This window comes from Miniopterus natalensis, chromosome 2 (assembly GCF_054644295.1).
Source record: "Miniopterus natalensis isolate mMinNat1 chromosome 2, mMinNat1.hap1, whole genome shotgun sequence".
NCBI classification, from domain to species: domain Eukaryota; kingdom Metazoa; phylum Chordata; class Mammalia; order Chiroptera; family Miniopteridae; genus Miniopterus; species Miniopterus natalensis.
Genome location: NC_142082.1, coordinates 106666132 through 106693852, shown reverse-complemented (window position 1 = coordinate 106693852; position 27721 = coordinate 106666132). Strand labels below are relative to the sequence as shown.

General features: G+C 54.5%; 2 protein-coding genes across 5 annotated transcripts in view; one reads left to right on the top strand and one right to left on the bottom strand.

Moving 5' to 3' along the window:
- Nucleotides 1-5069, top strand: part of TSPAN11 (tetraspanin 11) — a 63042-nt gene extending 57973 nt beyond the window's left edge. For 2 of the 3 annotated variants that reach the window (XM_087814483.1, XM_087814482.1), the window contains one exon: nt 1876-5069. In XM_087814483.1, the coding sequence (XP_087670609.1) occupies nt 1876-1935 (60 nt within the window). In that variant the 3' untranslated portion in view covers nt 1936-5069. Of the gene's footprint in view, nt 1-1129; nt 1179-1875 lie in introns of all 3 variants that reach the window. The other variant, XM_087814484.1, reaches the window with a different exon arrangement.
- Nucleotides 5070-14853: 9784 nt separating this feature from the next.
- Nucleotides 14854-27721, bottom strand: part of TSPAN9 (tetraspanin 9) — a 191867-nt gene continuing 178999 nt past the window's right edge. For both annotated transcript variants that reach the window (XM_087814481.1, XM_016215235.2), the window contains 6 exons: nt 20296-20487; nt 19853-19927; nt 18544-18645; nt 17638-17769; nt 17146-17229; nt 14854-15481 (listed from right to left, as the gene is read on the bottom strand). In XM_087814481.1, the coding sequence (XP_087670607.1) occupies nt 15410-15481; nt 17146-17229; nt 17638-17769; nt 18544-18645; nt 19853-19927; nt 20296-20487 (657 nt within the window). In that variant the 3' untranslated portion in view covers nt 14854-15409. The remainder of the gene's footprint in view (nt 15482-17145; nt 17230-17637; nt 17770-18543; nt 18646-19852; nt 19928-20295; nt 20488-27721) is intronic.

Genomic DNA, 27721 nt, shown 5'->3' with positions numbered 1-27721 from the left:
AGACCAGCTGTTAGAAGGGGACGCCATATCCCACGTAAGCTGGGCCCAGGTGGCCTGTCTGGACCCATCATCTGCTATCTCCCGCCCCTGCAGTCAACTTGTGTGTTTTCTCTGCTCACTCTGGTCTGGTTGCTTGAGTGTCTGTGCTGATTTCTAGATGTCCTCTGCCAGGAAGGAGACATTGCCGCTCATTCAGGGATCTGATAGTCAGTGTCCATTACCCTTCTGAATGAATCAGGGTGGTGGTGTGTGTGTGCACGAGTGTGTACATGTGCACACACAGTGATGAGTGCATCCGTTACCCCTGTACACTGCATGCATAAGGGTGGTGTGTGTGTGTGTGTGTGTGTTTGTGTGTGTGTGTACATGCATTGATGAGATTCTGGCCCACACACCTCCATCCTCACTGTGCCTACCCTGGGAGGCACCCTGGGAACACACATCTCATACCAGAGTGTGCATGCTGGGGAGCTCAGCCTTCCCGGTCTTCCTCTGGCATGAGGTGTAGGAGATGTAGCCAAAAGTCTGTGCTAATCTACCTGCTCCCTCTGGCTTCCCCCTTAGCAAGGATCAGAAAGATCCAGATAACCCCACAGGACAGGCCATTAAACCATGAGGGAGGACAGAGAAGAGGGCACGCTGCATGACATCTGGGTGGAATGGCTGTGACAACCGCCTGCTAAAAGCCAGTGGGAGACAAAATAGCCTCTCAAGCCGCCTTTCAACTTGCGGTGGATTAGCTCTGGTCTTGTTCACAGGCCCCACCATCCTCCCACGTTGGGTGGAGAGGGGGGAGGAAGGGGGTATCCTTCACCACCTCCTTGAGCCAGCCTGTGGAGAGAATCCGAGTGCCCCAGCCCATAGGAGCCTTCACCAGCCTGCCCTCCTCCCTTTGGTCAGCAGCAGCTATTGGAAGGTTTGGGGAAGACGGGGCACTGTTCCCATATTTGGGGAAATGCACCTTGGCCCATGTCCACAGGACGGTCACGGGGCTGCCCAGGCTGTGCCCCTCTCCCACAGGCAGGAGCCAGGATCCAACAGCATAGTCAGGAACATGATCACAGTCGTGGGCCTCCTTGGTCTAACACATCCCGGTCTTGTCCTTGCTGCATCCTCGGGTGGGAGCGAGGAGAGGAAGAGGCAGAAGGAGGAAGGAGGCAAATGAAGAGCGAATGGAGGCAGAGAGCAATGGGCCTCTGCGGTATAGAGACTAGAAAGTGAGACCAGGAAAAAGCGACTTCCCAGCATAGCCCTGCTCTGGGCAGGATGCTCTAGCCCCTTGTCATCCAGTGGGTGTGAGGATGGGGCTGTCAGGCAGGCTCCTATGGCCTTGTTTGGTGCTAAGTTCCATGCTGATTTACAGGATGAGCTGGTGACCTCCAGTTGCTCCTCCCAGAGCCTTGGTTTCCCAGTGGTTTCTGTCCATCAGCCAAAATCCATGGTGGCCACTGGTTTTGCTCTGGAGTCGGAGCAGCAGGATGCAGGCAGGCTCTCCTAGAGAAAGGCCGCTCGGGCACCAGTCTACTGTCTCTGGAGAAACTCTGGACCACAGATCAGCGGCAAGAACTGAGAGATCGTTAGCAGTGCAGAACCTCAGCCCCCACTCAGGCCTACAGATTGTCATCTGCCCTAAACCGAGGTCCCTGGGTGATAATTCTCAGAGCATGTTCCCCCTGCATGAGGCCCCAGCATCCCCGGGAACTTGTCAGAATTGCAGAATCTCAGCACCATCCCCCACCCCAGCCTCCCGAGTGGGAACCTGCCTTTATCAAGGTCCCAGGTGTGCACTCCGCATGAGAAGCGAGCTGTAGGGCACTGCCCTGCATAACTCTGGGGTCCTGATCTCTCTGCCCCTCTGCTTTCTCCACCTGGCAGACCTGTGGGATGGTCCTCACCTGCTGCTTGCACCGGAGGCTCCAGCTGCATTTTCACTGATGGCCAACCGTGTCCCCCTCCAAATTGCCCCTCACAAGGACAGGGGCCCAAATCCCATCTGCCAGACCTGTGGAGTCAACATCAGCTCACCTAGAAACCCCCAGAAAGTCCCCATTCCCTGTGCCCACCCCCTTCAGACCCACCAAGTACCCAACACCATGGCTCCTGCAGTTCCTGGGACCTCAGCAACTCCCTCCACTTCTGAGTGCTCGCTGCGAGAACCCCCTGAGGGGACTGACCCTGCCAGGGACAACAGACAAGAGGCTTCCATGGACCACAGGGAGGTGAGAGAGACTTGGACTCTGCTCCCTCCCAGCTCCTGAAACTACATCGAAGGGCTGCAAACCTCGACCCCACTTGACCCCGCATTCAGGGTGACCCCACCAGAGCTAAGCAGCCCTCCTCTTCCCTCTGCGCAGGCTTTGGGGGCTTTGCTCGAGCCTCCAGAAATGCGTCAGGGTGGGGCAGTTAGTGTTCTCTCTGCCCCCAGAAGGCCCAGGCCTTTGATCTGCCCACTGGCAAACACCTTCTCTAGGGAAAGGAGTATCCCGATGGCCTGGCTCCTTGCTGCAGGGACTGGGAGTGGAGGGAACTGAGGCAGGCAGCCAGGAGCCGGGTTTGGGCAGTGGTCGGCCTGGTGGAGCTGCAGGCAGGGAACAAGGTGGGGAGAGTTGGCTACACCAGCACATGCTGCATCGGAACTGGCCGCCTGGGGGCCTTCCCCAGGAGAGGACCCCAGGGAGACAGGGCCCCAAGCCCCAGCCTCCAGGAATCTGCCCCTTAGGAATCTCTCTCATCTCTGGCCTGATTCTCAGGATTGTCAAGGTTTTAAACTTTTAACTCTTAATGTCGGTGAAGACCAAATTGCAGAGCCTGCAAAGCTGGAGCCACTGAGAAGGTGAAGCTCCAAGTAGAGGGGTGCTCTGCCCTGTCTGTTGTCCTGGGTCCACGCTCCCTGACCACAGGACCACCACCACGCAGCCTCCAGGGGCCTCGCTCTGCTCGCCAAAGTGAAGACAGTCCCTTCCTACGGTTCTGTCTCGTGTGTCTGAATTGGGGAATCTTCAGGAAGAACTTTGCCAGGTACTAAGCACAGAAAGCAAATCCTAGAAAATACAGAGTGTAGATGCCGGCAGTTTTGCAAAGAATAGGCGTCAACTTCTAAGACAGCTACAGAGACCCCTCCAAGAGGCTGTGACAAGTGGGAGGCGCAAACAGGAAAACCCCACACGTCTTCCACACTTTCCTACTGAGTCCTGCAGTTCAGGGTCCTGGAGACCCTCCTCCTTTCCTTCCATTCCACCTGCAAGAGGTGGGCTCTTGTTATGCTAAAACCAAGGCCAAGAAAGGCCACCCTTGCCTCCCCACTGGGTCCAGTCCCCAGTCTGATGAGCTCAGCTCTGGCTGAGTTGGGTCAGTCCTGGGTGAAGGGTATTATCTCTCCCATACACGGTCACTGCTGTCCCCAGCACAGCCCTCAACTGTGCAGAAACTGCACACGCTCAGAACAGAGGCGGCCTCCCCCACAAAGGGAGGACCAGCTTCCCAGGGCACATTGCCTCCCTGCCTTGGAGACTCTCCAGGGGCTGGTGGGGACCCTGGCTGGCTGAGCTCTCCCACCTAGAGGTCCTTGGGGTGGCTGATACAAATTCATTAGGAGGGAGACCAGCTTTCCTAAAAATCCCAGATTCTTCCAAGAACAAAAGAAACAGTGGTGTGGTCCTCCAAGGGAAGTTGCTGCCTTCCAGCTTCCTGGGATTCATGCAGATAAATAAAAAGTGACGGTGACTCCCAAGCTCTTTGCAGGGCCAGGAGTCAGACCCACAAATCTCACCAAGTGAGAGAAAGAGAGAGCCGTGCTCTCTTGCTGCCAGTGGGAGGGAGCTGCTGTGGCCTGTTACATGTCTGCCCCTAGTGGGGTCCCTTCATTCTTTACTGAGGTCACCCAGCCTGTGGAGATGGGGATAGGGGTGCTGGGTGAGCATCACTTGCACAACTTTGTCACTGGGGAAGACCGAGGGGAGCCCGACATCCTGCCCAACTTCCTGTCACACTAGGCAGCCTGGCAGAGGGCAGGATGAGCTGTGACTCCTGGGCTGGGCATCATCTTGTCCAGAGAGTTACCAAGGATGCTGGCTGGTCCAAGCTGCAGAGGGAGAGAACAGCTCAGAACTTTTTGGAACTGTGACCTACTTTATGCCAATAGTCTGGGCAATGAGACACAGTGACAGGAAACTGAGCCCAGGGTATGGCAGGATCCCCAAGGGGCACCCAAAGGCTGGAGTCAGAGCTGGGGCCACGTCCCCTACAGGGTGTGTGGTCCTGCTTGTGAGCATGCAGTTCTGCACCCAGGACCGCTCCCCCAGGTCACTGCTAGGAGGCTGTCGCTGTCATTAGTACCCCTGGGGGAGAGAAGGGCATGCCTGCTGACAGCAATCACAGTCCTGTGTAGGCAGAAGGCCTGGCACACCAGGTCCGGAAAGGGAGCCAGCATTTTGTAGAGGTCTTACCACAGCTGAGGTCACCACACCCTCACCCTGAACTCCCCAAGCTGCCCTTCTCTCCTTCCGCTCACAGGGCAGCCACACCCAGAGGGAGTGGCACACCCCTACTCCATGGATAACGTGAGTTTGGGGAGACAGGAGTGTAACTTGGCCTTTAGTCGGGAGATGAAGGCTTGTTTAAAATATGACCATTCTCTCTCTCTCCCCAGCTCCAGGAGCTCAGGCAGAGCCATGTAGGGGTGGGTGTCCAGGGCCTTGGATTTGCTGAAGACCTACTGTGTGCTTAGAATGTGTTAGTCACGTAGGGATTGCAGTATACTCCCCGCCTCCCTCAGATGAGGAAATTAAGACTTGGAGAAGTTAAGAGACTTGCCAGTCGCCTGGCAGGTGTGGCTCAGCAGTTGAGCGTTGAGCAAGGAATCAAGAGGTCGCCGGCTCAGTTGCCAGTCAGGGCACATGCCTGGGTTTTGGGCTCAATCCCCAGTAGGGAGCGCGCAGGAGGCAGCCGATCAATGACTCTCACATCATTGATATTTCCTCCCCCCCCCTCTTTCTCTGTCTCTCTCCCTCTCCCTCTTCCTTTCTCTCTAAAAAAAAAAAAATCAATAAAAATCATATTTTTAAAAAAGAGACCTGCTGGTCAGCAGCAATGGCTGTTGTCACACCATTCCCTCCCCAGCATCCCCAGTTCTCCATCTCTGTAATGAACTGCCAGGCTGACATTCAGGAGCAACGTGTCCCTTGGGGGGGTGTTCTGGAATAGCGGCAGCCTCACCCCCCCCCCCCCAAGCTGGACGGAACCATCCACCTGGCCCCAGCACTGGAGCCCTGCACAGTCCAGGTTGGAAGAGAAGTGTGACTCCTTCAGGCTGACAGCTGACTCCCTGGCGAAGTGTCTCAGGCAGGAGCCTGGGGGCCATTGCTGATGGGAGCACCTGGCCTATCACCTCTGGAGCCAACGCTGACACCAAAGTGGCCGCAGACCTCCCTCAGCAAGCAGAATCTTCAAGCAGGATATGAAATCTCATGCCCCTGTGGAGATCATTGTCTGGGGCATGGAGGGCTGGCAAGAGAGAAGGAAATGCCTCTCCCAGCCCCGTGAGGCCTCATGCACTCAAGGAGCCACCCCGGGCAGGGAGGAAGTGCCCTGGGTGGTGGAGGTGACCACCTCCTGCCTTCCTTCCCTCCCCTCTATTGCCAATACGGGGCTCTGGATGGGCGCAGTGTGAGCTGTCTTGGGCCTGGAATCTCATCAGGATGCCCACCCTGTGCATGGCCACAGGCCTGGCACTGAGGATGGTGGGGGTGCTGTGCCAGAGTGATGTGTCCCCAGGACCCTCATGCCCCATGGCCAGTTTTGGTCTTAGAATCTGCTACTCCAGGTCCATCTTCAGGGCTTCAAGGTAGAGGACGTCAATTGCAAGTTACTTTCACCACCACCCATCCTACTGTCAGCCTTGAAAACATTTTCTACTTACTGGCCACTTTGGGCCTGGGGACAGAAATGGGGAAGGTGGTTTGACTGGCTAAGAGGAACACCCATATCTTGTGTCACCGCTGAGTGGCGTTCACATCCGCCAAGGATGTCAGTGATCAAACTTGAGTGCGCATGAGGATTGCCTGGAGGGCTTTTAAAAAATATATCTTTATTGATTTCAGAGAGAGGAAGGGAGAGGGAGAGAGAGAGAAACATCAATGATGAGAGTCATTGATCAGCTGCCTCCTGTGCGCCCCTGACTGGGGATCGAGCCCACAACCCTGACATGTGCCCCGACTGGGAATCGAAGTGTGATCTCCTGGATCATAGTTCAATGCTCAACTGCTGAGCCATGCTAGCCGGAGCGCTTTTTGGCACAGATCACTGCCCTCTCCTTCCCCTCCAGCTTCAAATCAGAGGGATGGGGCCAAGGATTTGTGTTTCTAGCTGGTTCCCAGGTGACGTGGATGCTGCTGGCCCTGGAACAACACCTGGAGAACTGCTGCTCTAGATCACATCCTTAAGGAGGACACTTGGTCACCTTCTTTGGTATGTCAGCCCCAGGATCAGAAATCCATCAAGATGTCTAGCTTGGGTCCCACTCTGTGAGCGGGAAGGGTGAAATAGTGCCTCTGCGGGAAGTTCACCGCAGCCAGGAACGTGCCTCTCCTGCTGCGCATTCTTGCAGCACCAGCCCTGACCTTGGACTAGGACTGAGTGGGGCTCTCTGAGTGGGTCTGTGACCCTGACCGGCAGAGCAGGTGCCCAGGTCCTCTGCCCAGAGGGAACAGGTTCACAGTCCAGCCCCATTTTCCCACCGCCTCCTGCCCCACTCCATTCTCAGCCCCCATCTTCTCTTTCAGCACAATGCCCAGCCCCATGTGCCCTCAGCCTCCTGTGCCCTCTTCCCTCCTGCTTGGGCACCACAGACACCAGTGCAAGCACCACGAATACTTCCAGGAGCCCAATGTTACTGAAGCCAGACAGGCAACTGGAACTGGCTGCCCTGGGTATGGGTTGTCACAATATTTTAGAGACAGTGAAGCTGCCTTAACCTGTCGCATATGGAGAAAGTGCTCTCGTGGTAAATACGCCCCTTCCTTAGCTGGTCTCTAGCTCGGGCGCATGATAATAAAGGAACTGTGTCTAGAACCACCTGCTGTTGCTGTTTTTCCTCCTCTGCAAGGAAATCCCAGGCCTTCCGTTCATGTTCATCAGATGTGCTGTGACCCCCGTACAACTGAAGCAGATACATGGGGAGAGGGAGAGAAGGGGAGAGGGAGCCCTGTTAGAGCCCACTGACCACACTGACCAGGGTCCTGTCAGCTCCCAGGTTTACTCTTTGCACTGACCTCACGTCCCATGACTCTCACTGGCTCCTGGCGGCAAGCGACAGCCAGGCTCAAAGAAGCGTGCTTGAGTTGTGTTCCCCTTAAAGCTCTTTGCCTTCGGGCAGCCGGTACTCACACACCTCTGACCATGATGCCCAGCCAGCCCGTTAGTGAGCCTGTGGTCCGTTCGTCCTACTGTGGGCATCACCCTGGCTGGCTGCAGCTGATGCAGGGTGTAGGGAGAGGTCAGGGGCGAGGGGCCCCTCTGGCTGACCATCAGGCTTCCAGCCAAGCATTCAAGCGGAGACACACCTTTTGCGCCTTGGACCCTCAGACCATCTCACCCCAGAGTGGTAGTCTCCCCACCTGGACCACTGATTTGTCTTCATCCCCAAACTAGAATAAGGCATTTTCATCCCAAAGCAAAAAGACTTAAACCTATGATTCAGAGGAGCTGAGCACACCAGGATGCCCAGTAAGGAGTTAAAAGAAAGTAAGTGTTTTGTCTTTTATGACAAAAGGTTCATCCTATTTCATTCACTGTTCTGTCTAGAAAAGTTGCTTGAGGTGGGATGGGGTCAGTGAGGGAGCCTAAAGAGTACCTGGATAAGCTGGATGGGACTCAGGGAGGCAGGCCCGGGTGGGGCTCACCTTGCAAGGGGTCTGCATCCCCTGGCCCTCCTCCTGTGTCTCCTGGCCCCTTTGGTCAAGATCATTCACTGAACAGTCACAGTGGCAGTCCTCTGGTGGTTTTGATATCAGGCAGTGGCATGGACCCAGCCTTGGGCGTCCACAGACATCCATCTCATAGGACCCAGATGTATGCTCACTATGAGTGTGAGTGTGTGTATGCAGGTAGACACAAGCACACAAGTGTGCCTGAAGAGGGATAGGCACCCCTCCAGGCCCCGTCCTGCTACACAGGTGGCTCCCCATCCATCTAAATGGCCCTGGCTGCCCGTGGGGGCATGGTGAGGATGGGAGGCAGTGGGAGCTGAAGCTGGCACCCTTGGTGGCTGCCACTACTTCCTGGCAGGAGACAATGCCTCTGTCAGCAGGGTGGGCTGCTTCAATCTGGGTGGGTCTCTGGTTCCCACTTCCTGTCCCCAGTTGAGAACAGAGAGGCTACCCATGGGGTGGGGAAGACACAGGGGCAAAAGCTAAGACTGGTCCACTTTCTCCCTCTCCACCCCCTCCCCCTCCTCCATGAGAAGCCCCTGCTTCCTTATCCTCTTGCTTCTGTCACTGGCTGAAACCCTGTCTGGCAGTGTACTGAGCAGGAGGGACAGGGTGCTGCAGGGGACCCAGGGGATCTTTTGGCTCAGGTCAGGCATGAAGAGGGCAGTGAATAAAGCTTGAATCCGGCCCTTCCATCAGCCAGCTGCAAACAATGTCAATGCGCTGAGACCAGGACCAGGCCAGCCAGAGCCAAGAGCGTTCATGTCCCATTAGCCTGGGCACTTCTGAGGAGGTCATGACAGTTTCTTAAGTGGCTCACAGATCCCTAATGCGAATTTAGAGAACCTCATGTTGGGAACCTGAGATCAAATTCAACATGCTCTCCCTGAGTTGCCAGCCTGTAAAATAAGAAGGCTCAGTCCTCTCTAGAACTGGGGTCTCTTGACAGAGAAAAGGAAATATATTTAAAATATATTCGGATTGCAGGGATTGCATGGGGGAGAGTTAGGTCAGGAGGGAGACAAAGGGCAAGGAGCTTTCTGATGCCATTAAATGACAGAACGTGGTCTTGCTCACCTGATGGACAGGCTTGGGCAGTGCCCCAGGTGTGCCCCAGTGACTCAGCTACCTGGCAGTCTAGTCTCTAGGCCCACAAAGGGGAAATTCCAGCTTCAGTCAGAGGGCTTGGCTCAAGTGTGTCCTGAGGAGTGTTGCTCTTTTTGTTGGGTTAAGGAGGCCAAGTAGTCCATCTCGTGGCTGTCATTAAACTCAGCACAATGAGATGGCTAAATCAATAGCCTCCCAGTCTTTACTGACTGCTTTAAGAAGGGACCATTGCAATGCCGATATTTTTGTGCCCCAATTGACATTCATTTAATCTGACTTCCCACTTGCTTCTGTGGATTACTGTGCTGCTACAGCCAGCCCAGAGCTCCCCATTCCAGATCACACCCCTGTGACCCAGCTTTCAGCCAGGGCATGCTCTTCTTTGGGGACCCTAATGACCCAGATTTGACCACTTTCTTGCCAACCACCTCCCTTGGCCCAGGAACAGGCTGGATGTCTTTACATACATGTTTTTATTTAATCTTCAAAGCAAATCTGTTAAATAGGTATTATCCTCATTTTGCAGATGATGAAACCAAGACAAATTCAATGACTATGAGGCTCACGTAGACACGAGCTGCGGATGGGGAATTCACCTAGGCCCCTCAACCCTCAAACCAGTGCTCTTCCCACCCTAACCTGCTACAGTGACAGCTGACAACACAATTATGGGCAGAACAAGCCTAGATAATGTCTACGAAAGCCTTGTGCCAGTTGTGACGGTCAAAACAAACAAGAGGAGAGATGTAATTGCCGGTGCTGGTCTCTGCAGTCTCCTGCCCCTGAGCGCAGAGCCCGGGAAACATGCTCGCCCTCCATATGGTGCACACCATTAGCTACTCGTCCAGGGTGAGGGACGTCATGCCGGTGAGCAGCAAGAATGCCCTTTCTCCCCACGGTAAGTCTGGTTAGTCAATGACACTCGTCACTTCTCCTGGGGGGCCTCTGAAATCTATTTTTTCCTCTGTCCCACTGGCACTTCCCTAAGGGCTGTGTCTTCTCACCTAAATCACTGAGACGTAGCTTCTCACTGATGTCCCTGCACCCACGCTGTCCCCTCAACCATTCTCCCCTCTACAGCTACACCGATGGTTCTCAAGGGAGGATCTGAGCCCATCACAGGGCTTCAGGCCTCTCAGCAGCTCCCAGTGCTCTTAGCTGAAAGCTCAAACTCTAACTGGACACCCCCTTCACCTCTGAGTGCCAGTCCCAATGGCATGGACAGGACACCACCCCCCCTCTGCTCCCCGCCAGGTTAGCTCCTCCCTCTTCAGCTCTCAGCCCCCACATTGCTGAGGTGGGGTCAGCGGCTCTCCCACCAGTGAACATCAGCATCAGGGCCTGGGGTGCAATCTCATTTACTCTCTGTGGCCCCCTCTGCAAACACAGGAGTTGGGTCTGGGCTGTTCACTGCATTCAAGCTGCTTGGCATAAGTTAGTATTCAAGAAGTCCTGGTGTTATAAATGTCTTGTCTCTGCGCGTCCCCGGGGGGCCGCTTTGAGGAGGTTCTCATATGCGTACAAAGCCCACTCCGCTTCAGCTCACCAACCATCCTTTCTCACTTGCCCTTCGCTGGGCGCCGATGGGAGGCGGCTATCCCACCACCTCACACAAGAATTGGGGAGCAAGGGAGGTCTCCAGGGTCATCTCAGCCACCCCATCCCATCACATGGGCTGAAGAGCCCAGAACACATCCAGAAGGCCCTAGCCTAGTCTTAGAAGTCTCCAGGGGGAAAGATGCCCAGCCATGTCCTCCCACGGACATCTCCTCTCCTGCTTAGCCAAGTGGCCTGCCTTTCACGGCTTAGCTCATCTGACCAGAGCCCAGTGCTCACAGAACAGCGTATTCCAGTGCCCTGGGAGCCAATGGATTTCACTCTGTGCCCCAGAAGCAGACAGCACAGGGAGCCAGGGGGTATCCCAGCGGATGTGTCCACAGGTTGAGGGGCAGGAGTGAGAGCAAGACTGAGCAGAGGAAGTGGCTTCCACCCCCATTCCTATGACTTGGTTGGTCCTCAGAGGACGATAGAGGGTCACTGTTCCTTAGCCATGACCAACTCCGGACCCCACAGCCACAAGTCCCCTCTGGTAAATCTTGGGGAGGAGCTCAAGGACCCCATTCCAGCTGCACCTTTGACAGAGGGTCACCTCAGAGTCCTCAGGCCTCAGCAAATCCCTGCAGGCTTTGGAACACAGCAGCTGCTGGAGAGCGCCCCAAAAGTTGATGCTCCGGGACAACGCCATGCCAACCTGGCCTCTCCCTGAGAAGGGAGGGAGCCAGACCTCCACGCATGGAGGGGCTGAGAGACGCTGCTCCTGCTCCCGTCACACCCATGCTGCACATTCGCCCTTCATTTCCACCCCGGTACCCAGCCTCCAGCCCTCAGACCCCAGCCCGTCTGGTACAAGAGGTACAGCAATGCCCAGGGCAGGATGACATCTGAACTTCTCACCTGCCACTTGTCTCTGTGACTACAGCAGCCAAGGAAGCTGGCAGCTTCTCCTGCAGTGAGGTGGCAAGGTCGGCGGGCCCATGTGGTTTTCAGTGTCTCCCTCCTTCCCACTATCTCATACTGACTCATGTTTCTGTGCCTATTGGAGGCCATCTCAGAGCCACCTAAGAGTGCAGCCCAGGCAAAGTCACACTACAAGGTCCCCTCCTGGCTCATATGAACCCCAGGATCATCAAAGGGACTGAGGAGATATTGACCCTAAAGCTGACAGTCCCTGCCCCACAGGGAGCCATGAATGACTTGTTGCTTACCCCTCTCCCAGCACACTGGGCCTGGGCCACAGGCTGGTGGTCTGGACGGGACAAGTACGCAGATGGGAGTTGGCCTCTCCGGCAGAGGGCTCGGGACACTCAGACTGGCCCCTCACCAAACCTGCAGCAGGTCACCAGGCAAAAGAGGTGTTAGGATTCCTCAGGTACCCACAGAGGGACCCCCCCCAACCCAGCAGATCTATACCGTGGGCCTGAGGAGAGATGAGGTCCTGGCTACAGAGTGTGTCTTGGACAGATAGTGGGACTGGTGCTTGACCCCCCACTGGTCTCCCACCAACCAGGACATGAAATGAGTCAGTCATGGCTGACAGAATGAACACACCACGGAGATAGCCTGCTTGTGCTTTTGACACGTTATCAGTTTTTATTTAAAAACATGCTAAAAACATGGTGTTCAATAAAGCCAGGACCAGGATGAAGGAAACGCAGATACGGCATCGCAAGCAGAAAAGTGCATTTGAAACCAACAGGCGTGCTCCCCTGCGCTGTCCGGGGCTGCGCAGGGTGTGGGCACCGTGGCCCCCAGGCCTCACCCTCAGAGTGCCCAGTCAGGGCAGAAAGGCCAGGCCCCACCCTGAACACTGCTTCACTGTGGGGAGAGGAGGACATGGGAGAATGGGAACATGAGTGCCAACCTCTGAAAGGCAGGACAAAGAGCAGACCCTAAGCACCTGGCCCCAGCTCCTATCCTATGCCAGGTCCCTGCTAGTTAGCACCTCCACCAGTGGGTGGGCAGGGGGCCCAAGAGCTGGGGACAGTCATTTCCATCCATCTGACTGCTCTTTGGCCACTAACACAAGGAGGGATGGCCACCTAGTTCCAAGTCAGACCAGAACATCTGCGTGAGTCTGGGGTGGGCTCAGCAGCCTTTCCGGAGAGCCTATGATGCAGGCCTAGGCCTGCAGGGGGAGCCCTGGTGGAGACTGTGCCTGCACCTGCTGCAGCCCCTCGAAACAGCTCAGCACCTGCTCACTCACCTCTCATGAGGTGGCTGCAGAGAAAGGCCACACAGGCACTCCCCTGATGTGACTGCAGGACCCTGACCTTCTGAGCCCTCTATAAACTGCCTGCATCAGACCTGACTAAACTAACTCTGACTGGTTAGGGAAGCCAGGACTGAGGCCTTCTGCAGTGTGGGCCAGACACAGGCTTGGAAGAGCACCCCCGGCCCATGCACTGCACCTTCCACCCAGGGTAGACTCAGCCAAATGACAGAACAACCAAGCACAGGGTGCAAGAAGGGAATTTGGGAACTGTGGACAAGGTTCTGCAGACAGATGAATGAGGTGGGGGGCTTGCAGGAGGAAGGGGGTCTGTGGCAAGGGCTCCAGGGCCAAAGGATGCCCCTGAAGCTCCAGAAACATAAGATTGCCAGGGAGGCTATACCCCCAAGGTGCTAGGCTTTTGCTGTTGATTTTAACAAAAATTAAAAATTGCATTGATAGGCATAAACAAACCCACCCCCCTACCCCAGCATAAATCATTATGCACCAGGTCCCACTGTGCGACGTGAATGCTTGTTTGCCGAGTGTCTCCACAATGGCGTGGTGGCATGGCTGTTCTGAGGTCTGCAGACAGGTTCCCGGGGAGGCAGCTGAAGCTCCTTACCAGGAAGACCAGACAGAGGACCCAGAGGCAGTTTTGCTCAACCATGTGCTTTCCCATCCTCCACCCCAGGAACACCTTCCCAGCTCTCCCATCTGCACCAGTGCTCCTGTCTCAGGGGAGTGGCTCTACTGCTCAACTCACTGAGACTACTCTATTCTCTACTCTCCACCCTCCAAAAATGTGAATCCTGAGCTCACCCAAAGCTCTGTACTCCTGGTCCTGACTACACTGCACTTGTTAGTGGAGGAGATGCTGGCTGGGCTGCTGAGTCACAGCTCTTAGAACAGACAGGTGGAGGTTGGAGAGAAGATATGAGCCTGGTGAAAAAACTAGGTATGGAACCAAGTGGTGTAAGAAAAGGCAACCTCCCATGAGGCCCCACCTGGGGAAGCACACTGGGTCCTACCTAGCTAGTGGGGAACCTTCTCAAGCTCTGTCCCACGGGTTCTTGACTTTCTTCTTTAACTGCAAAATGCTGGCGTAGGCCAGCATAAGCGCTGGGGCCCCCTTGCAGTCGAATGCCCCGCCTACTCGCTCATCTCCCAGGCCCTGACTCAGGCTGCTTTAGTCCTGGGGCTACTTAACAGGATCCAGTCTGACCTCTCTCAGTTTTCTATACTTTCCTTGGGGTCACAGAGGATGTGATCATCACCCAGCCCACCATCAATGAGCCCCGAGGAAGGATATGGGTCCTGGGACCTGGGTGGACACCTGTCCCTTCCTCCCAGCAGGGAACCAGCAGCCCAGTGAACTGGCTGGAATGATCATGGGCACCACTTCCACCTGCCCCTCCTGACTGCCACAGGGCCTCTACCACTGAGCAGCAAAACCTTGGGACTGCTTCTCCTCCCAGAAGCAGTGTGAGAAAGTGAGCAGCAGCTGAACGAGAGGTATGTGTCCAAGAGTTTCTAGCAGGAATGTCTGAAATCACTGGGGTTGGCAGAACCTGTCGCAGGAAGGCCCGCAGGGGCAGTGGCGGGGGCAGGGGTAAGGAGGGGCCTCCCATGCCAGCAGAGGGCAGGGGAAGGGAAAAAAGAACAACTGCTCATCAGTGAAGTGGAAGGACCCACGATGGCTCCAGCCATACTCCTGGGAAAGCACCTCGCCAGCCTCTAGCAACCCCTGCTGCTCTGGCCTCTTGCACCAGCATTCGCCAACCCGTTGCTCCTGTGCAGGACGCTCCTCCATGTTGCTTCATGATCCTCATTTCACCTCCTCTTCCAGGCTCTTGTGCCAAAGATGCTGCCCTGGGCCAGGGAGAGCAGTCCTTGCCGGCCCTCCTCTCAGTGCCTCAGAATGCAGGCTGGCGCACCTCACCCAAGCGCCTCCTGAGTGTTGCACAGTGGTTTGTCCTGATTGAAACCAGACAGATGTCCTCTCTCCCACCCATCTCCCACCCTCAGAAAAAAATCAAACCATTACAGAAATCAACACAGTAAAAAGTTATAAATCAGAAAGCTAACCCTAAACTTATCTGAGATAATATTCCTGAATAATCATAATCAGAGTAAAATAAAATAAAAAAGTTATACTGTAAGGTATAAAAAGCCTGGGCAAGATGCTCCCTGGGTCCCTGGCTGGAGGCGGCCTCTCCCGCTCTCCCGTGGGGTGGCCTCTGCTGGGCAGTCTCTCCACCAGGAGGGAACATTCCACTGCACCCCCATGCGGCACAGTGTCAGTGAGGAAGGGCGGGGTAGACACACATCAGTGCTGGGGCCTCCTCAAGCATGTCCCCTGGCCCACCCTGTCTTCTTTGGCAAATACACAGATGCAGGAATCCAGGCACCCCCAGCACCCCAAGGTCTCCATGCCTCTTCCTCCCTGGCCTTCCACCCCAAGAAGGCTGAGGCAGGGTAAGTAGGGAGGGCGGCTGGGGGAGGTGGGGGCAGGGGTCAGCAGTCTGGAGTGCGGGCAGGCAACACAAAGCTCAAATCTCCTTCCCTGGCACAGTGTCCGTGTGGGGGCTGGGCTCCCGCCGGCCGCTCAGGCGTCATACTTTTTACCAGTCCGGTGGATGTGCTGGAAGAGGGTCATGGAGAAGGCCATGCCCAGAATCTGAAAGACATGGGGAACAGGCCTTAAACAAAAGCCCCATGGCCGGGGTCTGACACAGGCAACCTAAAGCAAATGGTACACCTGTGTGTTTGACAAATGCTGGTGGAATGAGGACAGTGGTGAACAGAGGAGGACACCCAGGGACCAGCCCAGGGCCACATGGGTGAGCTCAGCCCTCAGAGCCGTCTGTACAGAATGTCGCTGAACCTCTCCAAGGCATGGTGACCTCCCCATCTCAGTGCTGTGGTGAGGCCTGAATGCACAAAGGACCTGACCCTAACGGTAGCTAACAAGGAAATTCAGAGGGGGAAGGAATGCAGCAGGAACATGAAAAACCCGTGCTGAGTCACTTGTTTGGTTCTGGAAAACACGATGTGATGTCTTCGGCTGCAGCAGACACGTCTTACCAACGAGGCTTAGGACAAAATTACACACGTTTGTTGTTCCCTCCACTCCTGAATCCTGAAAGGTGGTGACCCAGAGCGGTGCAGGAGCAGGAAGGAGCCAGCCTGTGGCCTCACAGTCACCACAGATAGTGTGCAATGGGCACAGGCCATCAAGCAGGTGACTGGGGACACTGTGTGCCTCCCATGGCGCTCATACCAAAGGTTTAGGCATAAATGGAGGAGGCCGTGGCTGGTGAGCCCAGTTCCAGGGCTCTGGTCCAAGTCGAGGCCTACACGAGCAGACCTGAGATGAACCCCACTCTCAGTACTAAACAGAACCTTGCTTCTTGTGAGCGCACCTCACATCACAGCTCCATGAATGACAGCAGGTTCATCTGCTCAGCCTGCAAGCGCTTAGATAAATCAGACATGATCTGGCCTCTGGGCCCAAGAGTTTAGGATAAGAAAGATAACTTCATGCAGGATGTTGACCATCTTCCCATGGACTGACCAGTTCAAGTACTCCAAGAGGAATCAGGCACGAAGGCTCCTGCTCACCAGGGATAGGAGCCATACATGGTGGGTACAGGAGGGAGCCTAGGAAATGCTTGTCCCAGAAAGGTTGGGGGTCTCATGTTCCCAGACAGCTGTGTCAGCCTCACCATCAGGATGAGAGGCAGGAACCCCCCCCCTTCTCTCTCCATCATCTACACTAGGCCTTCCAAAGAACAACTGTCACAAAGAGCCTGGTAATAACAGCAGGGCACTTCCTATGTGCCTAGTGCTGCTCTAGGCCCGACGTCAGGCATATTAATCTCACTTACTGTTAAGAAGTAGCACAATGATTATGCCCATTGTACTGATCTGGAAATTCAGGCACAGATGCTAATCAGTATGCCCAGGTCACATATGTCTAATAGATGGTGAGACCAGGACTGACACCTGTAGGGTCTGGCCCATGAGCCCACACTCACAATCGTTACTGAGGACTCAGGTTTCATTCAGTTCGGCCACAAGGTAAACACCCCTGTGGAGTGGGGACAGGTGTGTTCACCAGCAAACCCACACACAGGCTGCAACAATGCCAGCATCAGGCCCAAGGCTCAGGAAATGTAAGGAAGCAGAGCCCTGTGGGGCCTGCAGCAGGACAGGCATCTAGAGGCCGCAGAGCAGAGCAGGAAAGCACGTGGACGTCGGGCTGCCTGGGTCAGTGACTTAGCCTTCGGGGGTTTGCTGTTCTCCAGCTGGGATGCAGCAAGGCTCAGGCAGCCCTCTTACCTGCATGATAAGGATGCACATCCCCACCGTGCCGAGCACGTGCTTGTTGTCATCAAACCACATCTTCACCTTTTCATAGCAGCCCTAGGGAGCGAGGGCCACAAGGTGAAGGGCCCAGCATGACTATGAGCACCAGCCTCACCCAGCCACCCCAGCTTTCTCCTTCAGCCCTTGTCTCTGCTCTTTCCTCCTGTTCCCCTCTGACCTTCAGCCTGGTCCTCCTGCCTTTGAGCAGCCCCTGCCCTGCCCAGGACTCCACCTACAAGGCCCCACTGCACAGCCTCAGACCCCCACCCTATGATACTCCCAACTGTGGGTCCAGGGTCCCCATTTCCACCTGCCTTTTGGCTTCAGTCCTGTGTATCCCCCACCACACTCCCCATTAAGCCAATTCCTTGGTGCCCCAGGCCACCCTCCCTCCCCTGTGGGTGTCCTCTTGCAACCACACAGGCTCCTGGGAGGAGGACCCAGGGAAGCGACCTCAGGCCTCACCGTTCTCCACAGCGGGGTGGTGCTGTTGCGTCCACAGCCCTGGGAGTTCTCCATGCAGCAGCGGTCGGGGACCGTGTTCTCGCCCAGCACCGGGTACCAGTCTGTGTAGTCGGTGACACCACAGCAGCGCATCTGTGGGTGGGATGCACAGGGTCAGACATGCCATGGCCTGCCATCCTCCTCCGGGCCTTCCCCTGTCCAGGCCAACCCAGCCCCACAGAGCTGCCACCCTGGAGTTCAGCAGAGGACACAAAGGCCTTCTTTTGGCCTCAGCTGGGCCCACAGGGGAAGTAAGTGATAGCTCCTTCCTGGAGGCCACAGCGAGAAGACAGAAATGCTGCCTGCCCTTCAGAGCTGGGCACTGGACACGGGGCAGGAGTGCTCAACCATCCACTCCCCACCAGCACCTCTTGCTCTGGGCTTGACAGGCTGTCCCAAGCTGGCACCTGCCCCTCCCAAGCGCTTAACATGGAACATCCAGGCTGTACTGACTGTTTTTCTCTTAGAATCAGAGCCTCCTTACCTGAGCCATGACCAGGGAGGCATAACTATTGCTAAAATAAATTCTGTCACTCATTCCAAAGCTTCAGAAAAGGACTCGGATTATCCAAATTGATTATCCATCCTTCCCAGCTCCCTATGCCCACTTAGCCAGCCACTCACATGGCTCCCTCAGGCCTGTCCACTCCCGTGCCCAGGTCCTGCTCGGCCTCCTTCACTCACCTCCTCATTCCCCTCCAGCTGTATCCCACTAGATGGTGTCTGACTCAACAGCTCTCACTTACAAACCGGAAAGCACAGGTCCCAATTCAGTGACCTGGGTGGAGTGTGAGGCCCAGGCTGCCACGCCTCCTCCCGCCTGCTGGCCCCTGCCACATCCAGTCCACAGCGCTGTCCACCCCTTACCTCGGCCTGGATGATGTTCCAGGCATTCTTCAGCCCCACGTTGTTCTCCGTGTTGTACAGCAGCAGGCCTTCTTTCAAGTCCTTCTTGGCGTTCTCGTTTACCTGTCACATTGAGGCAGACAGACAGGGCAGTTGGGACCAGGATACAACCTGCCCAGGTCATCTAGAACTGCTGGCCACCTCTCTTCCAGACTGGGGGAGGGCCCCGGGGGTGGGGTGCTGGGGCAGGGTAGGTTCACACTCCCAGCTTCAGTCTGCACCCACTGACTCCCACGAGAGCTGAACCCTTTGGGCCACAGCTGTTAACACTCAGAGGCAGAGACCAGCCACACACAGGCCACTCTGCTACCCCACCCACATGCTCCCCCATGCTGCCCCTGTCAGAAGACACCCTGGGCACCAGAGAGTGCCAAATCAGTCCCTTTGCTCTCAGGTCCACACCTCACTAGCTTACCTCTGCTTTATCTGTAATAAGCTAGAATAGTAATATCTACCTCTGGGGCTGTGAGAATTAGAGGAAACAATTCTTATAAAGAGCCAAGAACAGGACTGGCACAGAGGGATCTCTTAATATTATTTCTTCCCTTTCATAAATGCAAAAGAACTCTTGTTTCTAATCCTAACAATGACCCCACCTTCCAGTGTGGCCTGGGCAAGTACTTCAAGGACCCAAGGAACAGACAGTGGCATAGTTCCTGGGCACAGTGCACCAAAGGGACTGAGCGCTTGGCTAGTCGTTCCTGGGAGCACCAAACTGACTGGGAACTATCTAGTCTGGCAAGGTTGCCAGGGGTCACCCCAACATCCTCCTGAACCCTGCAGTGCAGTCTGGGAGTGGTTGCTCTGCCCTCAGAGGTCTCTAGAAAAGGAAGTGTAGCTACCCTTCACTGTTAGCCCTACTCATGGTGTCACCTGCTAAGTTCTTGCATGTTTCCAATGGGTTATCCTCAAATCACCCAGCCCAACCACTTAGTGAGGTCCAAATCCCTTCTCCCCATGGTCAACACACATATGCTTGAATGCTCCCAGTGATGGGGAGCTCACTATGCAAGGGGCAGTCCACTACATCCCTGGACAATTTAGAGGACTCAACTTCCTAAGACTACACAAGGGAACCAACCATCCCAAATGCGCCCTCTCCATGCTGCCCCAGCAAAACCTTTCATCTGGGCCTTCCCTAGTTCTCCTGGTTCCACCTGCCTTTCCTCGCAGGTACTACCTGTCAGCGCGTTTCCTCTGGCTTGCCCCAGTTTGACCCAACCCCAAGGACAATGAAATTCCATAAGCTCCCCCCTTCCTGAAGGCTCACCTTGTCCATGTAGACAAAGAAGAGGATAAGTAAGATCAGCTCTGCTAGGAGGATGATCAACAGGACGATGAAAAACTGGAAAGAGAAGGTGCAGGCGTGAGCACGAGGTGACGGTGGGGGCCGGAGAGGGGCACAAACAGGAACAATGGCAGGGAGGCAGGGGCAGGCAGCACTTAGCCAGGGCTTCCCAGGTATGGAGAGGTAACCTACTTCTGAGGAAACCCAGATAGGTAGGGGAGGGCCATTAGGTAGACGCCAATCAAGGAGTGGGAAGGACAACTAGGGCAGGGATAGCCAATCATGAGGAAGAGGGGTGTGGTTGGGCAAAGGACATTCTGGAAGCAATTGCCCTGGGCTCATGTTCCCAGGCCTTGCCTGTTGCCGTGGCCCAAATGCAGGCTGAACCAGGGTTCAGAGGGGTTGGGGTGTGGAGTCCAACTTACACTGAGGAGGAGGCACTTGTTTTCCTTGATGGCCCCCAGGCAGCCCAGGAAGCCCGTCACCATGACAATGGTTCCGATGGCGATGACTAGGTTGGCTGCAGACAGCGAAGGAAAGCTGGGGGAGAAGGTGGCAAAGTTGCCTTGGGACACGGAGAGCCAAATGCCCACTCCAAGCAGCCCACAGCCACAGAGCTGGAGAGAAAGCAAAACCTGTTAGACTGGCACTGCTCTTGCATTCACCACCAGGGGACTTGAAAGACTCTGTTTCCCCACCCCTAACTCTGAGACACAGAAAGGGTGAGAACTGGGCTACTGGTCAGACATAGTCACAGCCTCAAATCATGTTGGTTGTGTGACCCAGACAAATCCATTCAGCCTCTCTGTGTCTCAATCTCCCCATCTGGCAAATGGGGTTATACTGGCTTCACCAGCCCTTAGGGTCACTCTGAGGATCAAATTAAATGAGACACAGGCAAAAGCATGTGGCAAATATTGCAGGTCCTAGATGCATATAAGTGGCTGCAGTTATTCCACCTGGCAGGGGGGAGTCTCTAGCATTCAGGAAAGAGTCTGGGGAAGCCATAAGGACTTGTCTTGGGGCCAGGAAGAGAATCTCAATGCCCAGTTTCTCAGAGCCAGACCTTCCAGTGACTGCACCCTGTTGCCCTGACCAGAAGGGTCATTTGCCCACTGTTCTCAGGAGCCTGAAGAACAAATTTCCCACAGATGAAAAAAGAAAAGGACTCGCTGGGCTGGTTGAGAGGCTGACTGAGGGGCTGGCCAATGTGTAGGGCGTAGCAGCCCATCACTGCCTTCACCATCCATCTGTGAGCCAGCAACCAGCACTATGGGCCTGAAAACTGAATGTTCAACAGCACCCCTGGGGCCGCTGCCGCCACTTGCTTCACCTGGGGAAGTTTCGGTTTCATTGGCTGCAAATCTCCATGTCTGCCTTATTTTATGCTTGATATAGCTGACAGCCCCCTCCCTCCCGTAGCCCAGGGGAAGTGTGCTGAGTCTGAGAAGCCAATCAATCAGTCACCCAATATTTATTGAGTACCTACAGCATGCAGCATCCTGTGCCAGAAGAGCAACAACTGCTTTAGAGACCTCCTTCCCCAGGCCTCCACTCGGGTGGATGGGAGCAATAAAAAAACAGCATCTAACCCTGGCAGTATACACTGGTGCCAAATAAATGGTACAGGAGCTCAGAGGAGGCAGTCACTGTCCTGGTCCAAGATGCCAGTTGGTGGAAACAGTCCCTCAAGGATGGGGGGACTTGGGGCAGGTGATGGGCAAGAATGTTCTACATAAGGGCTGGGGAGGCCAGACATGGATGGTACCCGGCTCCAGCTGGCCCTGGTTGTGCCACCTTGCAAACTCCTTTTATTCTGAATCAGAATAATAACACCTACTTCCTGGATTGCTGTGGGAACTTACGTGAAAGCAAGCATGGGAAATGGGTAGCAAGTAGCAATTCCTGTGTGCTGGAAGCTGTGCTGTTACCCCTGGGAACCAAGCTCAGGGAGGAGACACTGATGTATCAGGGAAGACAAGCACCCCACAAACCCAAACTGAGCCTCTACTTAATAAGTGCCAGCCCCCTTCCAAGTGCTAGAGGGCTGGTAAAAGGTGCCTATAAAGGCCTGGCCCTCGTGAAGAGGGAGCTCCGACATAGGACACAGCTGTTACACAAGCAAACATCTCATGGAGTTTCAGGTGCTGATATGTGTGTGAAGAAAATTTAGGATGGGTACAGAGTTAGAAAGTAACTGGGGACACAGTGGTCAGGGAAGGCCTCAAGAAAAGGTGGCATTTGTGTAGGGACCCAAATAAAGAGGGGAAGTGAGCCACGTAAATATTTGGGGGAAGAGTGTTCTCACAGAGGGAACAGCAGTGCAAAAGCCCCAAGGGGAGAATGAGCCTGGGCAGCCACAGAGCAGCAAGGTGCTCAAGTGGCTACAAAAGAGTGAAGGACAAGTGGTAGGGGCCAGTAGGCAGGGTGGCAGGGGACAGATGAGACAGGACCTTGCAGGCATCAGGAGAGAAAATGTGGGTGCTGTTCTTAGTGGGGCAGGAAGCCTCCGGATCTGGAGAGTGACATGATTTATGTTTCCAATAGATTGCTCTGGCTGCTGTTGGGAGAACAGGCCATTGGAGGGCCAAGGAGCAGAGACAGCAATCAGGAGGCACTGTGGTGGTCCGGCTGGTGGTGACCTACACCAGGTGCTTACAGAGGACTGGACAGAAATGGTCCACTTTGAGACATATTTGGGAGGCAGTATTGACAGGGGCTTGCTGGGCTTTAAACAATGAGTAGGATTTTAATAAATGGGGAAACAAAGGTGGTGCAGACTGAGCATGACAGAGAAGTTGGGAAATTCCCAAGTATTACTAAACCAGAGACTGTTCGAAGAGTACAGGGGGATGAGAGTTGGGTAAGTGGAGCAGCTGCCTGGCTCTCCCACAATGTGGAGAGGGGTCCTGCACCTCCTATAACCTTCAGCAGCCCCAGGTGGAACTAGGGCAAGGCTCCCAAAGTGTGGGCACACACAGGCCCAGAGCACCCACCCAATGGGGGCATCTCTCAGCTTTGCCAGGGGAATAACCCCTGCAACCACTAGGTGGCGCTCCAGGCCGGGTCAGAAGCTCTGGGTTTGCCAGTTAAGGCGCTGAAACTTTCATCCAACTTGTCACTGACTTTCTTCAATCTGGTAAGTATCTATGCTGCTGTCTCAATTTTTCTTTCATTAATCATACCATGGAAATTCATGATCTTCATGCTGAAGATTTATGGCTCTAAAAGCCAGACTCTGGAATGAATGAGAGGAAAACCCGTTGCTGCCGGGTCACTTGCTGCAGGGAGAGGATCCTACTAAAGAGAGCTGACCTTGGACTCCTGGACCTGTAGGATACCCCTACCATCCTGCAGCTGGAGACATCAGGCCTCCAGGACCCACCCCAGAGAATACAGCTTTCCCCCAAAGCCAGTTCTCACTGCGGGTGGCCTTGGTGGGGTCCCTTCTGTGCCTCCATTCTCCATTTCCCTCCTGGTGGTGGGAACTGATGTGAGTTCAAGGAGTCTCCACCCAGGAAAAGCTCAACAATTCAGAAGTTCCAGGAGCTGGTCATTTCTCAGCACTGCTTCTCTGACCCCACACTGCATGCTCTTCGGTCTGCAAGCTTCCCAAGACCCACCGGCAGGCTCCTTTCTCCACCCTGAGAGAAGGGAACTGTGGTCCTCCCCACCCCCCCATCTGCTTCCCTCCTTACTGTCTGTCTGAGGTCCCACCATGCCCCAGGCTAGATCCCAGGTGAGATCTGCTGCCTACAGGTGTCAACCCAACCAGCAGCCTGTACCTAAGTCCAGGGGTGGGGAAAGGCATGCTATATAACACCTGCTGAATGAGTGAGACCCCAGTCACTCTCCCATATTTCCTCAGGGGTCTCTGCTGAGATGGACCCTGTGTCGCCATCTTGGAGGACCCAGAACCAGCAGAGCCTCCAGGCAGGAAGAATACAAACATCAGGCCCTAAGTTTACAAATAAGGACACTGAGAGGGAACAGGCAATTGCCACCCTGCCAGGGTAGGCCTAGAACCTGGTTTCCTGGCGTCTGCTGCAGAGCCTTCCACACTGCCACTCCTAGGAGGCTGTGAGTGCATGCTGAGCCCCGGCCAACAGGTGGAAAGCACCCTAAACCCCACCTTAGGCCCTGTCTCATGCCCAGATCCCAGAATACTCCCCTCCCTGCCTCTGGCCTCTGTTTTTCAGCCCAGCCTACATTGAGCTGCCTGAATCCTTTTTCTAAAATGCCTGTTTCATGGATGCTCCCCCTCTGGGGAGCACTCCTGCACCTTTCCCTCCCCCTCTTCTCCTCTGGTGCATTACCTTTCCCTTTCCCTCTCCTAAGCTCCAAGGGCCCTTCTTTTGCTTCTGTAACTTGTTTCCTGAGCCTATACAGTCCAGCTGGCTCACTTCTACTACCTTGGAAACTTTCTCTTATAATTTGAAAAAAATTAAAATAAGCAAAGTAAAATGACTCTTTCATCATGCTGTTCACCATGTGACCTTACAACTCTTTAGCTCTCTGAGGCCCAATTTCCTTTAAAATGTGGGATTTGGACTAGAGAATTCCTCTGGTCCCTTCCAGCACAGGTTTAGTCAAGATTGGACAAATGCTCTCATCTCCTAGCCCAGTGGTTCTCAATCAGGAGCAATTTCACTGCTGGAACATCTGGCAATGTCTAGGGCAGTTTTGGTTGACACAACTTGGGGAGAGGACTGCTACTGGCATCCTAGTGAGTAGAGGTCAGGGGTGCTGCTAAACATCCAACAATGTATAGGACTGTCCTACACACACACACACACACACACACACACACACACACAAAAGAACTATCCAGTTCCAAATGTCAGTTGAGGAGAAACTGCCCCAGCCCATCCCATGCCAGGTGTCCATTATCTGGCTCTCAAAGCCCCGAGAAGACACCATCAAAGAAAGAACCTGGTGGGGCAGGTTCCCTCCAAGGGTGAGGCAGTGTTCTGGCTCTGAGAGGGTCCATACAACATGAGAGGAGAAAATGTTGAGAAGACTCCACTGGGGAGCTGGCAAGGGCTAGGACCAAGTAAAAGGCCAATGTCTGTTGTGTGGCAATGGGCAGGAGGGAGGAGTTGACAGCAGAAAAGGTTTGCTGGGCAGGAGAGCAAGAAGACAGGAAGCCAACATTCAAAGGCAGAGCAGCGGGCTAGGAGACGGTGAGGAAGGGATGGGAGAGGGGAAGAACAGGGAGGGGAGCTGCCTCATATGGAGGGTGTCAAACACAGGAAGGAGGCAAGGTCTGCAGTGGCACAGCCAAAGAGTCCATGCCAGAGAGCTTAGCTGGTGGCATTTGGGAAAATTCCCTTCCAAAACCAGAGGGTTGTCTCAGCTGAGATGACCGAGCTATAGTCAGCCCAAGGCAGGAAGAGACTGGGGCGAGGCAGGGTGACTCAGGGGGCCGGGATCCAGCCCACACTAGCATCGACTGACCCAAGGTCAACAGCCAGGCCTAGTCAGCACCCCTCTCCAAGCAGGAACTGGCTCAGGGATCACCCTGACAAGTCTCCCCTGCCCCTGCCCCCCAATAACCAAGGACATTTCTAAATACTTTCAATTCAGGCTCCAAATAAATCCACATCAAAACATGAGAAAACGAGTTCCCACCCTTGCATTTGCCCATGGCCTTGATCTCTGTGAGAGCTGGGATTTGGGTCTGTTTCGTTCTTTGCTAAACACCCAGAGCTAGAACAGTGCCTCACCCATGGCAATGCCTTTGGATCTCCCTCCTACAGGACTCTCCTGTCTGGGCCTTAAGAGGGCTGTCTCAGGATCTTCCCATCACCCTTGGGCCCCTCCACCAGATGCACAGTGAGCGAGCTGAGGCCTAGTGGGCTATGGCCACACAGTGAACTGGCACTCCAGACTCACCTCATTTATTAAGCCTGTTGTAAAGAGCCAATATCCCCATCGCATTTTTCCTCATCTTCAGTTCGAAACATATTGATTTGTAGTTTTAATATATGCCTCTGCCATGTAGCCTTATGTATTTTTCATGTAGACATCCCATTTCTCTGGGGGTGAGGCCCATAATTTCCCCTGAAACCAAGCTCCCTCCTGAGCTTCCATCCCCACTTACACACTGCTCAGAGCTCAGGGGCAGCCACTCCTTGTGTCCCCTCATAACTGCCACAGCCTCTCTCCTGTGTGGGGGTGGCCCTCCCCAGGGGTGACCTCCTGTGCCAGGGCTGGACCCAGAGTTGGGCACCTCAGAGACCAACCGTCTGTGGAGACTGATGCCCACCCTCATTGAAACACCAGCACTTCCAGGGCCAGGTCCATGTCTCTTCCACTGCAGGGCCCAGAACATGCTACATAAATACTGGATGGATGGATGATGGGAGGGTTGGGGAGGGCCTGAGCAGGACACAGCCTGGGAATAGGACCAGACCCAGACACCCAAACCCACCTGAAAAAGAAGCACCCCCATGCACCCCATCTTTGTTATTTCTTGAACCCCAGTGCACCAAGCTACTCCCAATTTACCCCCCTCAGCCCCTCATTTGCCTGTAAGTCCCCTGCTCCATCTGCCCAGACCCCTTGGAGCCCATCACACCCTCTGGCTATTTTCACCTGGCTGCTTCATGTGTCACTACAGAGCCCCCAGCCCAGATCCTAGCCCACCATCCCGCCTCATCCCCTCTTCACTTTGCAGGAGCTTTTCAAACACCAGGTCTCAGCACTCCCCAACACTCTTTATGAGCCAGAGCCAACCACAATGTTTAATGGCATTTAATAAATTAGTAGATGTGGAAAAGAAAAAAGAAAACCAAAGTGACTTTAATTTCACAGCCTGACATGTGGCTTGTAATGATCCTTCTGGCCCGGGAGAAGCCAGCCTGCCAAGAAATTCATCACTGGGAGAAGGGACCATAGGTCAGTGCTGAGAGTGGGGCCACCACTTTGTATTTCAGATGCCTGTTGCCTCCAAGGGGCCTTGTCACAGCTCATTCATAGTCACAGCTGTAAAGGAGGCGCGGGGGGGGGGGGGGGGGGGGGGGAGACACACGACAATGCTTCTAATTCTGCATAGAGCAAAAGGACAGGACAGAGTCACAAAGATGTCTTTGCCAAAGTCACCCAGCAGGTAGGATGATGGCAGCACAGAGGGGGAGGTGGCCACTCAGTGAGAGGTCTTCTCTGTGTAAGCTATCCCTGGCCCCAGGCCATCCAGCCTCATCCCCGCGGTCCCAGTGCTCACCATCCTACAAGATGCTCCATTCCATTTACACAACTCTAACTGGACAAGAATTCTTTCTTTTTAACTCAAGAATCTACTCTCCCATGGCTAACATGCCTCAGTGCTAGTTTTGCCCAAGAAGCCCACTCAAAACAGGTGTGGCAGCCTTTAAATATCAGAAGGCCGGTATCTAACATTCCTGCCCATCTTCTCCTGGCCTAAAGGGCTCTGAGATCTTCCACCTCCACCCTCCACTGCTCATTGCTATCCCAAACTGAAAGTTAGAGTCCAGCTATGGATGGACCAGCACAGAGTATAAAGATACCACTCTCCCCTCCTGCACTTTGAGCTCTATATTTCTAGTAATCCAGCCTAAGTCTCCACTGCCTTGGCTGGCAGCCACAGCACAATTTTGGCTCACACTGAGCTTGTGCATACCTTAAAGCCAAACAGCATGATTCCTCCATCAGTCTTTTTTTGACCTCACATTTTCTCTCAAAGCCTCCAATTTCTTCACAAGTTCACAGCCCCAATATCACCAGCTTGCATAGGTGATAGAAATATCACACCCATATATTAGAACTGAGTTTTCCTCCAAATACCATTACATGAAGCATTTGCATCTCTAAAACCCAGTTACATTTTGC